The 15,832-nt window shown below is 38.6% G+C and overlaps 1 protein-coding gene across 3 annotated transcripts; it reads left to right on the top strand.

The window, feature by feature from the left end:
* The first annotated feature begins 1,040 nt into the window (after positions 1 to 1,040).
* Positions 1,041 to 14,464, top strand: gnb1b (guanine nucleotide binding protein (G protein), beta polypeptide 1b). Of its 3 annotated transcripts, none has more exons than XM_037768033.1 (11): positions 1,041 to 1,297; positions 6,762 to 6,870; positions 7,028 to 7,066; positions 7,148 to 7,254; positions 7,563 to 7,626; positions 8,975 to 9,137; positions 9,237 to 9,303; positions 9,426 to 9,627; positions 9,758 to 9,974; positions 10,111 to 10,226; positions 12,715 to 14,464. In XM_037768033.1, exons 2-10 carry the CDS (start codon positions 6,814 to 6,816, stop codon positions 10,215 to 10,217), a joined length of 1,023 nt encoding a protein of 340 aa, XP_037623961.1. In that variant the 5' UTR covers positions 1,041 to 1,297; positions 6,762 to 6,813; the 3' UTR covers positions 10,218 to 10,226; positions 12,715 to 14,464. The 3 variants fall into 3 exon arrangements, with proteins under 3 accessions (XP_037623961.1, XP_037623953.1, XP_037623971.1); XM_037768025.1 differs by lacking the exon at positions 1,041 to 1,297 and adding an exon at positions 1,304 to 1,607; XM_037768043.1 differs by lacking the exons at positions 1,041 to 1,297; positions 12,715 to 14,464 and adding exons at positions 1,304 to 1,607; positions 10,731 to 11,430.
* The last annotated feature ends 1,368 nt before the right edge of the window (positions 14,465 to 15,832 follow it).

Raw genomic sequence — 15,832 nt, 5'->3', positions numbered from 1 at the left:
CGCAGCCGGAGGAAGACACTGGCACCGGGTCGGAGACGATAAAGTAACTCGCTGCAGAGCCCCGACACTTAAGACACGGGAAACCTCTGTCGGTCTGGAGGAGCTGCAGCAGTTATTTCTGCACAAACGTCCCCTGTACATTCACTAGATATTCTCTGGGCTACGAAGTCTTCTGCAGTGTGTATTGTGTGCGCATGCACGTGAGGTGGAGCGAGCTGAGTGAAGACAGGCAGAGGAGCAGAGGAGCAGAGTGCAGCAGAGACTCCGGCCCTGGAGACCAAAGCTACAGTCTCCCCCGCGTACTACGACCGCGGCCAACACTGTTTTGCAAGACGGGCTTCACTAGATATAACTTTGAGGTTTTGGTGCTTCCGTGTAGTTTGTGTTGGAGTCTTCTCCGAACAGCGTTGCCACACGCAAGCGCACATTGGACACCGACCCAGGTGATTTATACATGTAAGAAGTTACAAACAGTCCCTTTAAAAACGATTAAAAAACATTTGTATGTGTATAAACTTACATACAGTCCCTTTAATCTATTGGGGAAAATGTTTGTAGCCTACCAAAAAGGTGTAGCTCCGTCTTTTGCTATTTTGAAAATGTTTAATAAACATGTTTCAACTTAAACTGTAGCAATATTGTTTTTTATAGTGATGTTCAGTGTGATAAAACAAAAAGATCAAATAGTATGTTCATTAAATGGCAACAGCAGCTGATCATAATCTGTCAAATCTGCTATATAGCTATAAGGCATTTATAGACTCCAAGCCCTCGCTATAATGTACCTGTGAAACACAGTATAAACCATCACTACACATTAACAAGAGAACACACTCCTAATTAACCATGGCCAGATTATTGCTGTTGACAGTGCTATTATTAGCTATAGCTATAAAGAGAGCCCTGCTGAAATCATTATACAACTTCCTACTTCAGGAGCCAACTTGGGGCCTGACCAAAACTGACTCAGCCTTTTCAGTTTTTAACTGGAGAAAAAACAGACGAACACCATGTTCTCTAGTGAAATGCAGTACACCAAAAAAAGAAAACATTGTTCAAAGTGATTGTTAACATCCAGCTGTAGTATATAAAACACAGGTTTTCTGTGCCCATCGCTGCTGCTGCTCTGCTGCTGCTGCAGCGTGGGGTTTCCCAGCACTGACTGCAGGGTTACCGCGCCCATCTCCACACAGCTCGTCGCTCCATGGCCGGACGAGAGTGTTCCTACTACGGAGAGAAGAAGGGCAGATGTTAAGCTTGGCTAACAGGGAGACAGTAGGCTGTCTTGTTGAATGAGGTACTTTAAAGATTAGCCTTTTATTGTCTTGCCTGGGCAGTGTCTCTAGTGGGTGTGATATTGCTCCCCTCCTCCTCCTCCTCTCCACCACCACCTCTCCGGTTGGTTGACTGAGGTAGTCGAGCTCCCTCTAGCCGTCCAGCCTGCTGCTCTCTACCGGGAAGGCTGCTCCTCCTCGGTGAACTACCGTTAGCTCGGCTTAGCTAGCTAGTTAGTGAGCTAGCGTCTGTGGTGTCTCCGTTGATGCGTGGATCCGAGAGGTATACGCCGTCTTGCTTTCCAGTCAATGCCCAAACACACATTGAATCAGGTAAGGTGAATTAAAAAGCGACGACTATGCTGCTTTTCACAGCAATTTAACCGTTAAAACCGTTATTAACCGTTGAATTGTGGCGGTTTGAACTATAACCGTCCGGGGGTGGGGTAACGATAGCAACAGCTAGCTTCCACTTAGCCACTTATAGCTAGCTGCGGTTAGCTAAGTTTGATCAGGAGTTGCTAAGCTACAAGTCAGCATTGTGGTGGATAAACCATTTAAAGTTATCTCCACATTAACTACCTAATATGCATTGAGTCACTAGAGTTCTGTTAACTAGTGTTAGATAGAGCTGCTGGCTGGTGTTGGAGTAATGCTTGATGTCAGTGATGGCCCTGCGGAGCTGCTTCATGGCCTAAACATACTGTATTTAACAACTACTGGGTTAGTTAATGCCCAGAAGGGTTATATAGGAGAACTGTAGTGACATAATGTTGGCACCTTTAGCTTCATAGTGAGCTTTTCTTACTGATCATTAATAAAGCTGTAGCTGTGGGTTAATGATGACACACTCACTGGGGTTGGGCTGGAACAATAAACGTCCCGTAAACAAATTAACAACAAATATTGGTTTAATGGTAATAGCAGAGCAGCCTGCAGCACTGGTTAACGGGGAAACTGCACACAGTATATATATATATATGTATATATGTGTGTGTGTGTGTTAGTAAGGTGAGTTATAGAGGCGTTAACACCCTTTTTTCTTTCCTTTTTTTACAAGCCACAGTAATAAGTTATTGCCTTCCTGCAACGACACGGTGCAACGCCTTTAACTGAGCTTAGTAACCTTAGTTCATGTATGACCAGTTATAGCTAACGTTATTCAGTCTGCTCTGCACCCGATGGGTGATTTAGATGGTCATCTACTTTTATGACAAATCATCCGCATTTGTTGCTTTACTGGAGTCTTACAGGCCGCCCGACCGACCTTGCAGTGTTTTACAGGCTCTCAGCTCCACTTCAGGATTAAAGAGAAACTAACTACATATACTGTAATCAAATCAACTGTGCACTGCCAGGTTTAACGAGCTTGTTAGTATGTGAGTAAGTGGATTTTCTGTAGGCCAAAGCAGCCACCGTGTTTCCAGGCTTTACCCACTAGACTAGTGCTGGAGCTTAGCAGCTAACTAACATAGCTCTCAGTGTAATAGCGGAAGAAGAGCAGCTACACTGAAGCAGATGTTTTTTGCATTACGAGCTTTGATTTGTCTCTCATGAAATTCAGCTTTTGCTTGTCTGCCGGACATTGTTATAAATCACAAGTGAAATAGTTCCTAATTACAGTGCCAGTAGCGTTACAGTGCTTTCTACAGTACTAGCTGTGCCCTGCCTGCAGGCCTACACTGTAAAGCCTGCTAGCAGCTAGCTAACTAGCGGACAGCAGTCTGCAAGATGGCGTTTAGCTGCATCTTCTCAGATTTCCATCAGTGCAAGTCATATTATCAATACACAGTGCAGCGTTCATTCAATGTACAAATCCGATCAGACGTAGTCACATACTAATAGTCTAATCAAGGTTAATTTTGCCACGTTATATGTTGCTGAATTGCAACTATCCTGATATCTATGTAGAGCCTCAGCAGCCCAACCCTGTAAACGTATTAGAGTAACAAACTGACTGAAAACAGCTATCCAGCAGCCATTCAAATACAATGCAAACTAGTCTACTGTTGTAGGCAAATCACAGTACTGCACACAGTGACTAAGTCAACTATCAGTACAACACATACAGTGTTGGGTAAACCTGTGCACAAACATCATTTAGAAAATATGCATGTTAGGTATGTTTGATAGATCTTTTCTGTAACACAGTAGTTTGATAAATTCTCTTTACATTACTCTTTAAGTGTGCCAATTGTGTATATCATTTTCAAATTAATTTAATATACACATGGCTTCCTTGAAAATGCAACTAGTTTATTCAATTAAGAGTGGTACTAATTGTACAGTAGTTGGTCACATTGGAAAACTGGAAAAGAGTTGGACTGTACTAGGTTTGTGATTTCACTGGCAGTGTGAAAATCCAGCCACTTTCTCTAAGTATGTTGTGTGTAAAAGAATTAAGATTAAACTCATCCTTTTATGATTGGGAAAACATATTTCTAATGCTCGGGCTGGCTTTGCCAGCTGTTTATGTTAGACGACATGGATAGGATTAGAGACTCATTGACGGAGGATTTTAGCTTTTAGGATTATGTAGTTGCTCAGTGATATTGCTGGTTATGGCTTTTTCTATGATCCAGCTTTAGACCTGTGAAACACTGCATTATCATCGTTAAAGTACAGATAAGCAGACTTGTTCTTTGAGAACAGATGTGAACTACTGCGGAGAGATGCATGTTTTTAATATTTTAACTGGAAATGTAGGAGACACCTTTTAGCAGGCACATACTGCCCTTAAGGAACCTGAGAACAGCTAACTTAGTGAGCTACAACTCCAGGCTGCTTTGCCACTGCTCATTGTTTATCATGCAGTCAGCTGACCCTGATCAGGCGCTTGGAAAGGAGAAGTGATGAGGGAGAGGAACTCCTTAACTGTAAGCATCCACAGAGGTCAATGGGAAATAATATTTCCGAATGTGGAGTATTTAAAACTCGGGCCGATAACATCACTCCAGGCCGTCCCACTTTTGGATTTATCATAGTAGTTTCAAGGTTCGGTATACAAACATTCAAGCATGACAATTAATTGCATCTTGTAATTATTTGATTGAGAACAAAGTGTGAATTTAATATATCACCAAAGTTAATAAATAAAATTAATAACCATTCAAGGAGTTCACCAGTTAGTAGTGACAGAGACTTGTCAGGCTTACCTAAAAAGCCTTTAATTTGATTAATCAGAACTGTATTTGAAAGCCATTGTCTGTTCTTTGCCTGTTCTTTGCTTAATACATGTTAATACAGTACTTATAGAGACAGCAAACACAAGATGTGTAACATACACTACAGTGGGAATTGGTAAACTTTATCTGAAAATGCAAATCGGCACAGCTGATTCAACTTTAATTTTCTCAGAGAAAAAAAAATATCAATTTGAGTTTAAAAAGTTGAGAAAATTGTTTTTAAATTTCAACAAGATTTTCAGTGGTTTTCAAGGCGAGAATGGCATTCTGCTGTCACTTGATGATGCTGCGTAGTAATTACATTCCATGACACGTTTATTTATAGATTAATGAGTGTAAGAGGATAACCTGTGGGAAAAAGGTCAACCAATCAGAGGACCTAAAGGATAACATAGTCAGGTAGAGAAGATTTTCTGTCTTGTCCTGAAACCTACAGTGACATACAGTAGGCCTGCTGACTGAATTACACCAGGTAAGGTAGCGGGAAAGGCACGGTTGGTCCAACTGAAAGGGGCATTGCTGTTTGCAAACTGCGATAAATCTGAATTAGAATATAGTTTATCAATTGTGCTAATGATCATTTCTCAACATTGTAATATTGCACTTTGAGCTGCTTCATGCATTATGCAAACATTTGTTATGTTGTTTGTTTTTTTAGATACAATGGGTAATACGTCTCTCATAGAAGACAGCTTGCACAGACTAGATTTTACAAGTTTTAAGTGATGAGTAAAACTTAAAGAATGTGGTTTCTGGGTTGTAATCTCACAATGAGATGTAACTATCTCCAGAAAGTGGCCTTTTGGAAGTCATTTTATAAATTAACTCAACAGTATTCTTACTTAATATGTAAAACATCCTAACTGATGTTGCATTTGGTCAAAATTGTATATGCATACTCAATTTCTTTTAACCAGTTTTCTGGGTGTAGTCAGAAATGACGAGTCTGACCATTTTAAACATACACAAACTCACTCACATGCAGAGTATAGTTACATTTGTTTTCCTAATGTACTTATGTTTGACACATTTGAATAATTGATGGATCTGAGCTAAAGGTTATGCATTTTCCAAGAAAACTGGAGTTGATAGGCAATCGGTGACTATTTCACAAATTAATATTCCAAATTACTGACCTTATTCAAAATAAGACAGTATGTTCAGTAATCTGTTAACAACTGTTTGCGGTCATGTTGTTGCATTGTGCTTCATTTACAAAAACCTGCATGTGTCATCAAACAGATGGATTTTCATATGTGTCAAAGTATGCTGCAGAAATTGACAGACGTAAAATTCTCATCAGTAATGCAACTAAAACAAGAATACTGGATACATTTCTTATTCTTACTCAAAATTTAGTTTTTTATTGTGGTTAAGGTTATCTGAAAACACGGTTTCCATGGAGCATTGTTTCATCCAGTAATGGTCTTAGTACGTTTCTATTGTGATATCACAGTCCTTGTAAATGTAGTCAGTGTCTTGTACAGGACAGGTCATTACAGCTGGAGGATTTGCTGTCATTGTTCTGGCTTCCTTAACGGTCAATGAATGGACTTGAAATAATGTATTACTTTGATAAGTGAGACTTGATGTAGTTCAAGATATCGTCACTATATTTGGAACATGCCGTTAATCTTCATAATTTATTGTGTTAGATGAACTTTGAGACGGCCTTGAGGCCCTGTCTGTATTAATATAAGTGGCTTATTGATCACTTAGTTAAAATTATATCCCAAGGATTGAGGTCAACAGGATAACGACTGCTTTTCGGATCATTGGAAAGTCATGCCTTAACAGGATTTGTCTGGCAATCTAAATTGTTTATCAGGATTATGTTGGCGACATTGAGGTGGGAAAGTAAGGTTGAACCGTTACCTGTACGTTACAAAGGTTAGGTACTAGCAGGTAAACCATTTAGTCGATTGAAAAGTCAGTTAAAGTGACAGTGAGCTGGCTGAAAATCCTCCTCTACTGTTAAGAGATTTGGTTTTGTTAGACCCACTTTCTCACAGTTGAAAATATGACCTTGAATCTAAAATGTGGAAGATTTGGGGTGCCCTGGGTGCTCACCTGGTAGAGCGGACGCCCTGTGCACTAAGGCTGAGTCCTTAGCAGCGGCCTGGGTTCAAATCTGACCCGCGGCCCTTCGCTGCATGTCGTCCCCCCTCCTTCCCCCTTTCCTGTCTATCTTCGGCTGTACCATCTAATAAAAAAAGCCCCAAAAATGATCTTCAAAATAAATATGATGAAGATTTAAGCAAATGATTAAAGTCCTTCTCTCTTTTCTCTTCCTCTTTTTTAGATCAACAAGTGCCCCGGTAGCTGGAGAAAGGTAATTAAAAAAGCAGGATAAAATGAGTGAACTGGACCAGTTACGCCAAGAGGCAGAGCAGCTCAAAAATCAGATCAGAGTAAGTAACAGGTTCTTTTTTAAACACTTTTTTATATGCCATACCATCAATTATTATTAAACATGCCATTTACAAGTTAAGTCAGAGTTAAGCGTATACAACAAAGTTGGATGTGAGAAATCCTGCATCTAAATATTTGCGTTTTTCTTCTATTCAGGATGCCAGGAAAGCATGTGCAGATGCCACACTATCACAGGTAACGTTTAAAACCATGATCTTTGTCTTAGGTTGAAAAGAATTTAGTCTGAAATTAACCGGAGTACTTAATGTTTTGCAGATCACAGCTAATATTGACCCCGTTGGCCGAATCCAGATGCGTACAAGACGAACGCTGCGGGGTCATTTGGCTAAAATCTATGCCATGCATTGGGGAACAGATTCCAGGTAGAGTAACTACCAGAGTTTATGACTAATGGTGTAAATGGAGATTTTGTTTGTGGTTGCGATCGGTTCATGCATTGTCAAATGTTGAGCAGAGTGCAAAAGTTAGACGAATGTAAGTGTTGTTACACTGATGCAGTTAATATCGTATTATTTCATTATGTTTTTTCAGCAGTGTGGCAGGCATCTTTTTTCGTGCAGTCCCTTTTCCTCAGTGTTTGGCTTGTGATTCTAGATTAAAAATAGATTTTGTGCGACGACTCCAATTGTTGTTGCGGTGGTGTTAACATCGCTGTTCTAATTTTTTGAAGGCTCCTGGTCAGTGCCTCTCAAGATGGCAAACTCATTATTTGGGACAGCTATACCACAAATAAGGTAAGTCATGTGTTTGGAAGGGATTAATAAAGTAACGGTTGAATCTGCACACGGCAATCTGTGTCATCTACAGTAACTGGACAGCAAAGTAATAATGGCAGCAGTTTAGACTTGCAGATGTAGGCGTGTCAGTGCTGCCATCTACATGCAAATAAAGTAATAGCTGCTGCATTTTTCAAACTTGAGGCATTTGCAGGAAAAGCAGATACAGATGAATGATTATGGGCCTGGTTTCTAGTGCTTCACATCAATGACTGTGTCTTTGTTGAGCTTAACTCATAAGGTTATACTAGAAGTAGAGGGAGGGAAACTATCTCGGCTGCATTCATTTGGAATAAATTGGGACTGGTGTGCAGTAATTTGGATGGGTGTAAGTGGTGTGCAGTTTGTGTACCTAATAGGGAATTTGGCCCTCCCCACCACAGAGAGAAAATTTAAAATAGACAAGTATGCTATGTGGAGTTCTAGTATATTGAAGAAGCTTTTGTGGTGACACTGAAACAACACTGAGTTTGATGCAGCGAGCAATAAATCCAACTGGGCATTAAAAGATTAAAGGGTCATTCTTCCAATGTATCTATAAACCCACTGAGAAGATTGCAGACCAGATTGAGGTCAGAATTGTATATGGGATACCTTAATGCGTATAGGGGCTCACAAATAGAAACACTGCTTGTTTCGGCCTTTGTCAAATTAAGCTGCTGCCTCTGCATGGCACTAAGTAGCAGTTTATTGATTGATATATGCTATCATGTTTCCATCAAAAATGGAAATAATACGGGCGTGATTATACAGGATGCTGTCTAATGTCTAAAAAGGTACATTCTGTGCTCATTCCACACGCTCTTGTTACGTGGGAGCTTCACCTGGTGACCCGGCCTGGATGTTACTCTGATTTTGCTCCTTTATGCAAATGTATGTATTGAGGTCAAAGGGATCCCTTTGAAAATGGCAATGACCGATTTTCCTCGCCAAACTGTAGCGCAAATTTGGAGCGTTATTTAGCCTCCTTTGCAATAAACTAGTATGATATGGTTGTTACCAATGGATTCATTGTGTTTTCTAGTTTAATATGATGCCATGTATCTTCTCTCTAGCTTTAAAACTGAGCCCGCTACAACCTCCGAAAAATGTATTGCGCTAAAAGAATTAGTGGCGTTAAAACAATTATTGCGTTAGGTTTGACAGCCCTAATATTTACTGATGAAAACTTTTCAGAAAATGTTGCTCTCCAAAAAATGACTTTTTTTAGTTAGCAGAGTAGTAAAACCAGCCACTGTAAACTTACGGACTATAAAATGGACTTTTATGTAAATTAATGTATTTGTGTGTGTCACATTTGTTGTAGGTTCATGCCATCCCACTTCGATCTTCCTGGGTCATGACTTGCGCATATGCACCTTCAGGAAATTATGTGGCCTGTGGTGGCTTAGACAACATCTGCTCCATTTACAACCTGAAAACACGCGAGGGAAATGTACGTGTGAGCCGTGAGCTCGCTGGACATACAGGTATGTCATCTACTCTGCTGGTTATTTTTCTACTGTTAGTTATATAGCTGACATGAAATTCCATATGAATAACTCCTCTGTTGATTCTTTGCATATCAGGATACCTGTCCTGTTGTCGCTTCCTTGATGACAACCAGATTGTTACAAGCTCTGGGGATACCACTTGGTAAGTAAAAGGATTGCTTTACGGCGTTGTTGTTATCAAGTCAACATTTTTGTGTAAAAGCTAGGACGTTGGGAAAAATAGCAAACCTGTATCTTAATCGTGTATTTCATTTTATTCCATAGTGCACTTTGGGACATCGAGACTGGCCAGCAGACAACCACATTTGCTGGACACACAGGTGATGTCATGAGCCTGTCATTGGCCCCTGACTCCCGGTTATTCGTCTCTGGTGCTTGTGATGCCTCTGCTAAACTCTGGGATGTTCGAGAGGGCATGTGCAGACAGACATTCACCGGCCATGAGTCTGACATCAATGCCATCTGTGTAAGTTATTAAAAAACCATCTGTACTGCATGGGATTATTTTTGAAAAACAATCATTTATATAGGTTTACTTTTTGTTTTTGTGTATTCCTCTATTGTGCATTAATGATTTTCTCTTTTGTAATTATCAGTTCTTTCCTAATGGCAATGCCTTTGCCACGGGCTCCGATGATGCCACCTGCAGGCTGTTTGATCTGCGTGCTGATCAGGAATTAATGATCTACTCTCACGACAATATCATATGTGGCATCACCTCCGTTGCATTCTCAAAGAGTGGCCGTCTTCTTCTGGCCGGATATGATGACTTCAACTGTAACGTGTGGGACACACTAAAAGCTGACCGTGCTGGTAAGTAGCTGAAGCAAATAGCAGCCCCTAGTTTTGTAACACGAGGGAACATGTTACAAAAATGCTCTTGGGTCAATAATAAAACATACTTGCTTGCTGTCTTGTAGACTAAATTACAATTGTTGTATTTGTCTAGGTGTGTTGGCTGGACATGACAACCGCGTTAGCTGCCTGGGAGTTACTGATGATGGCATGGCAGTTGCAACGGGATCCTGGGACAGTTTTCTGAAGATCTGGAATTGAAGCCTGAAGGTTCTTTTATTATTGTTGTTACTATTGTTTCACATTTTCTTACATTTGTACCTAAGTCTATTCTACTCCTAGTAAAGTACTAGTCCTAAACCTGTATTTGTTTGTTGAAGCCTCATCCTTTCCTTGGCTGTAGTGGAAGCTGATGTGCTCTTGTCCTACTTTTGTCCCCTTACAGGTTTAAGAGCGTTGTGGGTTCAATGAAATATCTTTGTTTCTTAATCTTCTGCTGGGCTTCATATTTGAAACACATTACCTTGAATGGATCTTGGCATTCTCTTTTGACTTGACTACATCTAGGTAGTAGTAACGAGTTACGAGTTTACTCAAGCAAACATATATTTTTTTGAGTATGTTGTACTCCTCAGAGTAGTTTTAATGCAGCATCATTTTTACTTTTACTTGAGTAAATTTTTAGAGAAAAATGATTACTTTTACTCCATTACATTTGGATACATTCATCGCGCTACTTAAATTTATTATTTTATTCCAACATGATCCGTTAAGAGGCAGGTGGTCAGCTGGTCCCAGATCTGCTGGCGTTCTGTTGTCCTACTGCAGCCACGCTGACACATGACCCGGAGAGCAAAGCAGCACGGCTGAAGCTACAGCTGGAGTAACATTAACATCAAATAGCGCTAGCAGCTAATATTCACAGACGAGCTAACAGCATGCCGTGCAGAAGGGCTCCGGTTGTGAACGCTGGTCTGAAGTCAGTATGTCACAGAACCGTGCTGACACTGAGCTGACAGAGTGTGCATCTGTTGTGTTGATGCTAATAACATATAAACACAGTATGTCATCCTTCAAAACGACTACTACTCCTGCTTTCTGCCGTAATGTAAATATTCAAGCTAACGGTATGCCCGTGGTGTGCATTTAACTAGTCATGCTCATTGGTGTAGCCTGACACTCCTGGATTTAAGAGGCAATTAATGGTGAAACATCACAGCATCATCTCCTAATTAGCCTTAATGATATGAAACCTTTTCATAAAGACAAGAGACTGATTTGGCCACTTCTCTCATCGTATTATCTTCATGTGATTGGAAAGACCTAGATGGGATCGTTTGCCGTCTGTCATGGGAACTGGAACTATATGGGACATCTATACTGGAATGATCAAAAGTTTAATGACGCCGTAACATGTTGACACTCTTTATATTTACTTTTTGACATAACAGACAGGGTCCATTATGCACATGCAGAGACAACAAGCAAAGAATGCACATTTTTAAAAGTATATCTATAACCCTTCCAATACCAAAATCTTGTCCCGTTACCTACATATTCTGCATCCATATGCAGATATCTGTTTATAGATATTATATCAAACTTAACTAAGATAACAGAACTTTTTTTAAAAGTGAAGTTTCATTGCTGTTGAGACGTTTCTGCCCTTAGAAATGCAGAAAGAAATATTTCACTATAAAAAGTGTATGGTTATGGTTTTAACAATGACTTAAGATTTTAATATATTTACTAGGGCTGTCAATCAATTAAAATATTTAATCGCATGATGGTCCATAGTTAATTGCAATTAATCGCAAACTAATCGCACATTTTTGACCTGTTCAAAATGTACCTTAAAGGGAGATTTGTCAAGTATTTCATATTTAATACTCTTATCAACATGGGAGTGGACAAATATGCTTGCTTTACGCAAATGTATGTTTATATTTATTATTGGAAATCAGTTAAAACACAAAACAATGAAAAATATTGATCCAGAAACCCTCACAGGTTCTGCATTTAGCATACAAAATATGCTCCAATCATAACATGGCAAACTGCAGCCCAACAGGCAACAACAGCTGTCAGTGTGTCAGTGTGCTGACTTGACTATGACTTGCCCCAAAACTGCATGTGATTATCATAAAGTGGGCATGTCTGTAAAGGGGAGACTCGTGGGTACCCATAGAACCCATTTTCATCCACATATCTTGAGGTCAGAGGTCAAGGGACCCCTTTGAAAATGGACATGCCAGTTTTTCCTTGCCAAAATTTAGCACACATTTGGGGCGTTATTTAACCTCCTTAGCGACAAGCTAGAGTGACACAATTGGTACCAATGTATTCCTTAGGTTTTTTAGTTTCATATGATGCCATGTATCTTCAGTCTAGCGTTAAAACTGATTCCGCTACAACCTCTGGATGATGATCGGCTGTGTTAAAGAAATAAGTGGCATTAAAACGATTTTGCGTTATCGCACATTTTCATTACACCAAATTCTTGGAAAAGATTATGTCTTAGATTTGGCAGGCTCCCCAACAGGCAATAAAACCGTAAGCTCGCTCTACAGCTGGTATCCGATGTACCTATAATGAACACAAGCAGCCTCTTACATTCTCATGTCAGTCCGTGTTATTAAATAGGTTTTTGTTAGATCTTTGCCCATTTGGTCTTACAATTACAGAAGGTTAAATTGGCTAAACTGTTGATCAAATTAGATAAGTTAAACTCTAAATTTCATTTGTCTTTGTTTCCCAGATGTTCTTTTAACTCCAAAGTTGACTGGAAGACCATTACAACTTCAGAATGTTCACAGCATCTTCTTCAACACTGTTTAAACTGACTTGGACACCACAAAAACGAAGGGAAACCAATGCCTTTCCTACACAAAGAAGAGCACAATTGTTTATCACCTAGTTAAGAAAGGATCTCCTGTGGTATCAAATCAGAAACTTGTGCATTCCTTCTTGGACCATTTTATGTTACCTTGAAAGAGAAAAACAACACTATCATCCCATGCAAATGTGTGCGTCTTGAAAGCAAATGTTGGAGTGTAATTGTACAAATTATTTAACTTTTTTTTTCTTTTTTTTTTTTTTAAAGAATTCTATTCTGATGGTTTGTTATTCTTGATGGCTTTCTTTTTTTTGTCATATTTCTTTTAGTGGTTTTAGATATGTTTGAATTACAGCTTGTCTTTCTAATCCAGTTAAATCATATAAAAACAGATGAGAGAAAACACGCAGCAAGTAATGCAAGTAAAAGCTTGGATCATATTACACGAGCAGCTTTCAAAATGTCCATGATGTATTTATATACTAGCTGTTTTTGTTTCATCACAGCCTTTTGCACATGAAGAAGCTTCGCCTCTCAACTAATACTATGTTAACTAACCAAGCACATGCTATAAGTTATGAATGCTCATTCCAGTACAAAAGGAGTTATTACGAGTAACTTATCCAGTTAACCCCCTTAATTCTTGTACATGCCTTTTTGACTTTGGGTGGGAAGGGGTGGGGGTAGCAAGGTAGGTGCTGAGATAATTTGGGGCATGGCTGGATTTTATTATATGGATGGGGGATTATGTTTAGTATCCACTTTGAGTGAAACACCTCACCTGACTAAATAGACACTTCCTTTGCTTGGGACTGCAGTTGCAACTCTGTGAATGAAATGTACAAATCAATGTCTGAAAATAATGGTCTGATGTTTTAAGTTAAGACATTTAATTTTGTCTGCCATGAGTTAATTTAGATGTGCATGCTGTAGACTTGCTTTCAATGGTGCAAAAAAAAACCTAGATTTTTTTTTTTTTTTCTGAAAAAGGAGAGTAACCTATTGATTGAACTTTAATAAAAGCCAATTTCTTTTTGGCTCAAATTCTGCATACATCACGTACTAATACTGGTAACGCTATGCACCAGAGTTGAGCAAGAATGGAGAAAGACTTAATATTGACTGCATACCTAGTGTAAATTTATGCTTACCAGTTCTATTGATGCCAATTTTTTGTAATAATTATAACAATCATTGTGAGAATTCTATCCTTGACGAGTCCTTTTTTTCTCTCCTTCAAATCTTCACACTCAATGGAACAAAAACGTCCTCACATACTGTCCATACTAAAAACTTTTGTACATTTTTTTTTTTTTTTTTTTCTTGGTCTTAAATTGAAAATCAGAGCATCTGAATGACAACATTTCACTGTATACAGAAGCACTTTTGTTAAAGTTGTGACATATTTTCACTTTTCTTTTTTCTGCGATGATGTACAATAAATGTGATGTATTCGTGTGTGGCCACAAGTGAAAATGCAATTCAACAGAGATGGATTCCCTTTTCTCTTTCCATTAATATTATAGAGCTCTGCACCCCTTATGTACCTTTTCACTTTTTGTATTTCATTTCAGTCTGTTGGTGTTACACGGTGAGCTGGATGCAAGATAGATACTGTACTAAATTGTACTGTTATTGATTGAAAAATGTAATAAAAAGCTGTTTGAGATCTCTTTTTGTTGAGTGGAATTTAAAAGCTGCATTGGATGTTTATTCTATACATAGAAGTACATTGATGTGTCATCCAGATCTAACATTTCTCTGCTTTCTGGCCAGTAACTAGTAGTAGTTAAACAGCGATAGCTTTTCCACTATTGTTCAGGGAGGGCAAGCAACTCAAGACCAAATTTAAAGGTTAAAAAAAAAACGACCAGTTGATTGTTGGTAGCGCTTTACTTGTTTTAGATTCTGAGACCTGTGTTCGTTTTTAAGACCATAAAATACTTTAGCTCAGCTTACTAGATTTTGCCCTGATCTAAAGCTAACAAACATAACACTGGACTAGTGCTACAGTTGCGCTCTACATTTGCCTTGCACACTTTAATTGGCAACTTTATCAAAAAGTAAGCACAATTACAAGCAAAGTATACCTTTCTGTAGGCCTATAAAGCAAGAATACTTAATTATACTTTTCTTAAGTATATCTCGATCAAAAGATTAAGTACAGGTAGGCCTATAAGCCAAGTATACTTAGACATTTCTGTATACTTGTCAGTATAAACCAAGTATACTTAGACATTTCTGTATACTTGTCAGTATAAACAAGTATACTTAGACATTTCTGTATACTTGTCAGTATAAACAAGTATACTTAGACATTTCTGTATACTTGTCAGTATAAACCAAGTATACTTAGACTTTTCTGTATACTTGTCAGTATAAATCAAGAATACTTGTCAGTATAAACCAAGTATACTTAAACATTTCTGTATACTTGTCAGTATGAGCCAAGTATTTTTATGTATACTTTTGTTAAGTATATCAAAAGTAAGCTGAAAGCATACTCTCTTATTTTAAGTTTAAAAGAAATATACTAATAGCACACTTGAATAAACTTATTCTTGGTTAAGGGCAGCATCTTTTTACCACAAGGTTTCACTGTCAGACAAACCAGCACTATAAAATACTGTAGTTTTCGATTACATTAATCTGAGTCTTAATAAAAACCCATTGTTGTGGGTTGACTATTTCATCTTAACTGTATTATACTATCTTTTATTTTTTATACATTTAACAGGATTTGGCATATTTTGATGTAAAAAAAAAAAGAAAAGAAAAAGGTAGATAAACTAATGTTGGCTGGCACTTGAATAAATTTACAGATTTCTACACTGCGAAATGAATTGATACCATCCTCTTTATAAACTTGTTTATTAACGTTTTAAGACTTAAAACAGACTTGCATTGCATTTTATAATCTTAGATATATACCAGTGTGTCCTCTACATACAGAGATCCCGTGGAAACAACACAACTTGGACACTGAATGTTAATGTTTGAAGATGTACCGGTCAGTTACTGCTACACATGCACATCTGGT

This window comes from Sebastes umbrosus, chromosome 1 (genome assembly GCF_015220745.1).
Source record: "Sebastes umbrosus isolate fSebUmb1 chromosome 1, fSebUmb1.pri, whole genome shotgun sequence".
NCBI lineage: Eukaryota > Metazoa > Chordata > Actinopteri > Perciformes > Sebastidae > Sebastes > Sebastes umbrosus.
This window is presented reverse-complemented; position numbering and strand designations above follow the sequence as displayed.

Coding starts and splice junctions, on each gene's coding strand:
- gnb1b (XM_037768033.1), top strand. CDS start 6,814: ATGAGTGAACTGGACCAGTTACGCCAAGAGGCAGAGCAGCTCAAAAAT. Junction 7,067..7,147: donor CAGATGCCACACTATCACAG/GTAACGTTTAAA, acceptor AATGTTTTGCAG/ATCACAGCTAATATTGACCC. Junction 7,255..7,562: donor CATTGGGGAACAGATTCCAG/GTAGAGTAACTA, acceptor AATTTTTTGAAG/GCTCCTGGTCAGTGCCTCTC.